Raw genomic sequence first — 7,617 nt, 5'->3', positions numbered from 1 at the left:
TCCCTGGACTTCCCTGCATAGATAGCAACCACTAATGGCACTTGCATAGAGATAGCAGTTATGAATTAACCCAGCCAACCCTAACCCCTGAGATCCAAATTACCCTCCAGCACGTTTTAACTTGAGTATATATTCGCGCAGCGCTACGCCTTCACATCCTGGCCACCTTGCCCTTGAGTAGCTCCCACCGTGCACGCCCCATACCATGCATGACAGTCACTCTTGGGTTTAGTAATCCATAATCCAGCCAAAGTCCAAGATCCTTGCAGTGATGCTCCACACTTTATTATTTGCAAATCATTCAGTTATATAAGCTCAATCGCCCGGTTTTCTTTCTCCAATATTTTGAAAGAAGAAAATATACAACACCATTTGTGCAGGCAATGGGAATCATGCACACTCAACCATGTCCATCTGTTGTGTTGAGGATATTGAGTTTTCTGGCTTGGACGTTTGATGCCATAGAGATGAAGGTTTATCTGGCCAGTCAGAGGCTACGGAAAATGGGTGCTCATCAATGCCCATTTGATAAGGTGGCGGAGCAGCATCGAGAACATGGTCAGGTATGACCGAAAGGGTCCTGTTTAACAGCTCTGAACAGCTCTACACAAGTATTAAACCATATAATTTCAGTAACTTTGAGCAGCATAAAGAAGTCAAGGTAAATCCAAAGTCATTAAGATCTTACCACACAATCCCGTATTGCCTCGTCAAGAGCTCTCCTCCAAACCCCTGCACCTTTCTCGGCATGGAAAAGATGAAGCAAAGGCTGCACGTCAAGCATGTAACTCAGTTATATATTAAAGGCTCAATTAAAGCATTTGTGTAATGAAAGACTCTCAATGGAATAAACCACAATTTCATTGTAGGCTCCTTTCTATCCTACCAATTAATCGGTGGGGCAAGGAAATTGATTTGTAAGGGTATACCTTAGTCAAGCTTCCCTTCTTGTCCCCACCCCCTTAGAAAAGGCACAAGATAGGAATAGAAAGAACCCTTGACCTCTAGTTAGTTTGTAATACAACATGAGCTCTACCAACAGACTGCACATACATGTGGTTTACCTTTGCATTACTACAAATATAAACCTGTCTTTTACTTGCTGCCTTTAATAGCACAAGCTTTAATCATTGCTGCATTGCTTTTTGGGCATAGACTAAATTGCCTTTTTTTCATAGCCTTTCAAACTTTGTATTGCTAAAGGTTATTCTTATTACCTACTCCTCTAGTTAACGGGGTAAACCATTCATTGCTGAGATGACTCATTACCATATGCAAGAAAAAGACAACTGACACAGTACACTACACACCTTTATGGTATGCCTAACACTTGGCCTCCCAGGTCCGAATTTTCCAATGACTGAATCAGCATACTCCTCATAGGACCTTAGTATCTGAGAAGCCAGAAAAGTTGAGCTGATCCCATTGCAAACAAAGGGAAAGGGCCAAACCTACGCTTTTAAAAAAGGTTCTATATGTTGACCTCGAAAACTGTGTGAAAAGAGAGAAGGCATTTACCTCACGCCGGGTTGTAGCAGGTCCACAAACACCATATATATCAGAGTCCACTCGTGCCAATAATGACCAAGGACTGCACTTCAAAACTTTACATGTGAGCCATAGACGTGTGTAAGATCACTTTCCCATGCCAAGCAAGGAGAGCATCCAGTGTAGGGTAGAATGCTTCTGTTGATTCTTTTTAGGGAGTAAAACACCATACCCAGAGTCTATGGTGTCATAAATCAGATACGGCACTTGCTGAAATACGCTCCACATTACAGCTGGTAGAAGGTATGGTTGCAGAATTTAGGTACACTTGCAACATGTTGTCACAAATCTAGTGGACTGGCCCGTCTTGTTTCAGCAGAACGACTTCAGCAGAACGACTTGGGCCAGCTTTCATATCTTACCTCTCCAGCCTCTATTGCATGGACCATGGAGACATGACCTACACTTGGGGTAGGGCATCGGCCAAGGAGGTAACATGTGAACCCTCGTCTTGGTGCACAACTGTGCCTGTGTGTGTGTGTGGGGGGGGGGGGGGGGGGGTGTTTGTCGGGTGGTCATCAGTATGTGTCTCTAACCCACAGAAAAATAATGAGTTTTGACCAAAGCCCCTCTTGTTCTGGCTATCATGTCATTTTTTACAGTCAAAATTAGAAAATAATTCACTCATCATGATTCATAAATCAGCTTCAATTTTGTAAAGATAACCATGCAGCATAAATCCTCAAAACTAAACTAAACTAATGCAGAAATCTAACCTACTGCATGTTGCACGACCAACCATGACACCATGAGCACCCATCTGAAGAGCAGCCTCCACCTTTAGTTCAAAAAATCAGACTTAGTAAAAGCTCCTCTCTCTCTCTCTCTCTCTCTCTCTCTCTCGTAAGAAGCAGGGAAAGGAAACTTACACTATGGGCCCTCAAGTTTTCCCAAGGAACTCCAAGGATAGCATTTGGGCACAGTTATTCGAGGCTTACCACCACCGTCTGGGGTTGGGAGTGAGATGACTGCTCATGTGACTGAGATGAAGAGTCCCATAGTTAAGGAGAGATGTTCACTTTTCTTACGACTAGACAGCAACAAGCGGCTAATATCAGGAGACAACGTAAGGCAACACCTAGACCTCAGCTTAACCCAGAGGATCTCACTGTGAAGGCACATGAGCAGAGGCGCCCTAGCAAACATGCAGCTAGAATATCCTACAAAACTTCAACTTTTTTAATTAAGTTTTTTCCCCCCTTTTTGTTTTATATATACCTTTATTAAGATTGGAATATATTACAACTACAAATTGAGAGAATTATTGCACTTTTTTAACTTATACAAGGACATAGGAAAAAAATTACAAATTTCTAAAATTAGCTTAGGATTTAAATCAAGAAAACTAGTCTATAAAAAATAGAGAGAGAGAAAGAAAGAAAAGAAAGAAAGTAATATTAACGTCTATGAAAGACCCCAAGGGTCTATGAGACCAAAAGTGATACAATGCTACCATGGATATACCAGCCATGGAAAACTGAAAGAGAAAACATCCAACACTACTGCATGTACATGTAGTCAACAAACGATCCTGCGTAGAGTAATCAGCTAATGACCATACCCACCTCAGCTAGACCTGATATGATGGGAAGCCTTTGTGTGTGTGTGTGTGTGTGTGTGTGTGTGTGCATGTGCGTGAGAGAGAGAGAGAGAGAGAGAGAGAGAGAGAGAGAGAGAGATTTCATTAGCGTCCACCAAAGACGGAATGGATCTACGAAACCAAGAAGTGTTACATTGTTGGGGGTGGTGAGGTGGTGAAGACCCGCTCCACGAGAGAGAAGGAAGGGAGTTGACGAATTGAGACAGATAAGGTAGTTGAACACAAGCACACATTATCATTAGAAGGAGGGCTATTAAATAGCCTTCGAAGTATAAGGATAAGTTCGTGAGAATGATACACAAATGAAAGGTTTACATCACACAAAATAAAATCTAGATAATACTAGGGTGTGTTCACATACACTAAATTTAGTGTTCACATACACTAAATTTACACACATTTTGCCTAAGGGAGGGTTCATACACGGGTTTTTATACATTGCCACTACACATATTCAACATATCCCCTTGTAGTGGTGATGTGTCTAGAAGGCCCAAGTATCATTGACCATGTTTGCGCTCTCCTGTTTCTCCTCCGAATTGTCCTTTGCTGAATTCGCTTGCTCTTTCCTCCACTCGCTAGCAATCTGCTTCCTACATTCATTGATGAAATGTCCCTTCTTGTGACGGCAGTGACACTTCCCTTTCTGCTGGAGTTTACCCTGGACTGCTCCTCCTCCAAAAGAAGACCTACCAGGTCATCAAAAGTTACTGGAGGTAGGATGGCGGGAGTGAACTGAGAGCAGTGTTGACCAACTCTTGATCTGAAACCATTTGTTGATGTTGAGCAAATGTTCCTTGAGGTCTTTGATCTTGATCAGATAATTGGTGACTAATGTAACTTCATCCATGCGAGTGTTATCTATCTCACATTTGAGGTACATCACCCGAGCCTCATTCGATGTCTTGCAAGACCGGATGTGGGGGATGATGGTGCGTTTGACCGAGAGAGAGACAATGAAAAGGGCCTATGCATCTCGAGCATCCCACCACCGTTGGTCTTCGATTTGAGGGATTCCTGAGAGGGAGCTCCCGTTGCACCTGCCACTACCTCTACTAATGATCTTTGTGGAGTAGCTGACTGATTGGAAACTCGACGGGACGGTCAAGGCTCAATGCCAGAGACAATCCCCCAAAGACTTTTGGCAATGAGGATATTACGGAGCATAAAACTCCACAGGCTAAAGTTGGTGCCATCCAACCGGTCCATCAGCTGTAAGGAATCCAAGAATCTTGGAGGCCATAATCACCCACACAAAGTATGCAAACTCTCTTGATTGTGGAAGAATCCCCTTGTGCAGGGAACTCCAAGAAGTAAGAGAGTGCTGCGGAAGGCTGAGAAAACTGAGGGAACCAAAAGTTACAGAAGAAGGCTGAGAGCGCCTAGAAACTGAAGTGCTCAAAGATGGATTGCTAGAATCCCGGAAAGTACACACTGAGATCTCCGAGTGTACTTGGAGGCTGAGTAACTGCATGAGTTCCCCGAATGGTGCAGCAGAATTTAAAAGCCCTTTTAAGATTAAAACTCTCTCAGCTAAAAGATAACCAAAGGTAAATGAATGAACTGAATCTGATATTTACCAGAACTCTCTTTGTTTGATGCAAAATCTCCTTAGCAGACAGAAAGCTCCCAGAATACCTCTTTCAACAAGATGCTGCCACGTGCTGAATCAGCTGGTAGGTAGATGGACGGAAGGTTAATATCACGATGCGGAGAGCCACGTGGCTGAGCGAAACCGGGCTGGCAGGGCTAAGCCTTAAGGTGGTTCGTTCCCCACTAGCGCCGCCCCAAATGCCAGTGGAGGTGGTGCGCTACACAACTAGCGCCGCCCACTTCAATGGCGCAAATTGGCGCCGTAGGGCTTTGGGAAGCTCTGAATCGGCGAGCGGGCGGAAGTGGCTCTGAGAGTAGCAGTGAAGTGGGCAAGAAGGCAGAAGCAGCTTAGACAATGGCCAGCAGAAGAGAGGCCACGGTCAAAGGCTCTAATACCACTATTGCTTTCTTGTGGCGCCTTTGAATGGCTGTGATGTATTACTTGGAAAGCCTTGGCATACACGCATTGATCCATGGCAAGGCTTACAAGACCAACAGGATCACCTTCAAGGCTTCATGTATAAAGGCCGAGAGCATGTGATTGATGCTGGTGAAGAGGATGATACCATTCCCCTTGTATCTCATGTACAAATTAAGAAAGTAATGAAAAAGAGTGTTTTTGCGTACTTGATTTTTGTACGGGATCATGTTGAAGAAAATAATGTGCTTGTAAACACTCTTAGTAATGATAGGCTAAAATTCTTGCAAGACTACAATGATAGTTTTGCTGATGAGTTGCCACCCATACAAGCCGAAGACCATCGCATTGATCTTGTGCCGGGTAGCTCCTAGGACTGTAAATCCCATAGGTAAGTAAACTAGGACTGTGCACAATAAACTAAGATATAGTCCTGAGGATAGGTAAGAGCATACATACTCATGTAAATCCCATAGGTAAGAGCTCAAATCGACATCATGGCCTAGTTTAATTAACAATATATTGTTAACTTCTCAACTTTGATGTTTTTTTACCAAAAAATCGAATATGTTTTTAACAATCTATGTTTTGCAAGCTTACATGTGGTACCCATACACCAGCATGACAACGATGTGAGGTGCATAGACGCCATTACTCTTTTTAAAACAAGCATATATTTGACATATGGCATATTACCCTTTACATGGGACACCCATGTATATATATATATATATATACCTTCATAAGGTCAGAAAAATCTGAACTTATGAATTGAGAGATTTGAGAAAGAAATAATAGTGAAGAAGTACAAAGACAAAAACAAAGCATTTGAAGGATCAAAAATAAATAAACTAACAAACCTAGCTACTAAGGAGAGGAAATCAAAAGATAATATCAAACAAAGACTTTTAATTAAGACATTAACCAATAAAAGAAAAAACAACAAATAAAAAACAAAAAACAAAAAACAAATTAAAAAAAAACCAAAACAAAACAAAAAACCCCAAAAAAAAAACAAAAACAAAAACAAAAAAAAAACAAATCAAAACAAAAAACAAAATAGCAAAACAGAGAACTATAAACTCTAGACCTAAAGCACTAAGAGCCAAAACCAAACATTAAGCTAAACTTTAAAAAAGACTTTGACTCAAAAGTGCAACCAATAACTCCAATGTCTATCCGAACATGAAGTGTAGGTTCATCAACTCTATCATGTATAGCGTGGACAATAAGCTATGACATCCCTACTCACGTCATCAGTGCCCAAGAGAAGGTGCAGGTTTGTATAAGGTTAGTCCAAAAGAACATACTTTATAAAACCAACAAACTGAGTTTCTATCACTCTCCGGGGGTGATGGGCATACTCAGCCATGATAGAGACTAGCACTCAAAGTCTGCTCTAAGGTATAACAACAAACAATCACAAAATATAGGAAAGAACCATATATTAACCTAGAGCGAGAAAGAAAAGACTAAACAAGGCCTACTCTAAGTTAAAACAACAAACCCTACTCTAAGCTAGAATAAGCCACTTTTACAAAACAGAGCATAGAATAAGCCACTTTTCAGCTCCCCACTTCTATAAAACTTACTCCTTATCATTTTAAAAATTCCAAAAGCTGAAATACCAAAGATAAACTTACTACGATTCATTTCCCAAGGCCTCTGCGAAAAGCATTCTTCAGCATTTAGCCAGCATATGTCATCCCTCAGTTTTGGGCTTGCATAGTGATCATTGAAAGGAGCTTGGACAGCATATGGTTCAGCCTGCGTTTGGTCTACTTCGTCCTTGTGTTTGGCAAACCTCAGTCATCACTCATACTCATTGTACAAAGTTCTCTAAAGAAATATAAGCAAATACTCCTCCTTGCAAGGGGAGGCCCTTCAATGGGTAATTGGGACGCAATACTGTGTCGACTATCTATCTTCTCTCTCTCTTCTCTTCTCTCTCAAAGTGGAATTGCATAAACTCACGGGTGTAAAGAAGGCTTTATGGCGCATTACGACGATCAACCTATTGCATGCTACACTCTCTCTCTCTCTCTCTCTCTCTCTCTCTCTCTCTCTCTCTACACTGCCACATGAAAATATGGATATGGAAGTTTTCCATCACGCCCTCTGTTGGGGTAAAGGCATTATGCCCACCCTTATAGTGTGTACAAGCCCGTAAGTTATAGTACATAGTACACTTAGTACTTTTAATGTACTAAGTGCACTATGTGTACTAGTGCAATATACATGTGTGATAGGGGAGTCACACACTCACACTTGGTGAGTTGACTTATCCCCACAACTCTCTCTCTCTCTCCCTTGTTGTTTCTCTGTGTATGTCTCCCACATGAATACTCTAACCTAACCCTAATTCCATCTCTCCCACACAACTAGTATCAGAGCTTGAGGGAGGTTTGCCCAGCCAATCAGGCGCATACCCAGAAGCTCCTTCTCGTTGAAGAAAGCA

The 7,617-nt window shown here is 41.9% G+C and overlaps 1 protein-coding gene across 4 annotated transcripts in view; it reads right to left on the bottom strand.

Moving 5' to 3' along the window:
- Positions 1 to 263: 263 nt before the first annotated feature.
- The window catches only part of LOC147606946 (uncharacterized), a 32,227-nt gene continuing 24,873 nt past the window's right edge, over positions 264 to 7,617 (bottom strand). For all 4 annotated transcript variants that reach the window (XM_086791227.1, XM_086791228.1, XM_086791229.1 and 1 more), the window contains exons 8-12: positions 2,265 to 2,326; positions 1,519 to 1,591; positions 1,311 to 1,394; positions 689 to 769; positions 264 to 603 (exon numbers count right to left, since the gene is read on the bottom strand). In XM_086791227.1, the coding sequence (XP_086647353.1) occupies positions 391 to 603; positions 689 to 769; positions 1,311 to 1,394; positions 1,519 to 1,591; positions 2,265 to 2,326 (513 nt within the window). In that variant the 3' untranslated portion in view covers positions 264 to 390. The remainder of the gene's footprint in view (positions 604 to 688; positions 770 to 1,310; positions 1,395 to 1,518; positions 1,592 to 2,264; positions 2,327 to 7,617) is intronic.

Source organism: Cibotium barometz, chromosome 56 (assembly GCF_041138505.1).
Source record: "Cibotium barometz isolate CiBa-2024 chromosome 56, ASM4113850v1, whole genome shotgun sequence".
Taxonomy (NCBI): Eukaryota; Viridiplantae; Streptophyta; class Polypodiopsida; order Cyatheales; family Cibotiaceae; genus Cibotium; species Cibotium barometz.
This window is presented reverse-complemented; position numbering and strand designations above follow the sequence as displayed.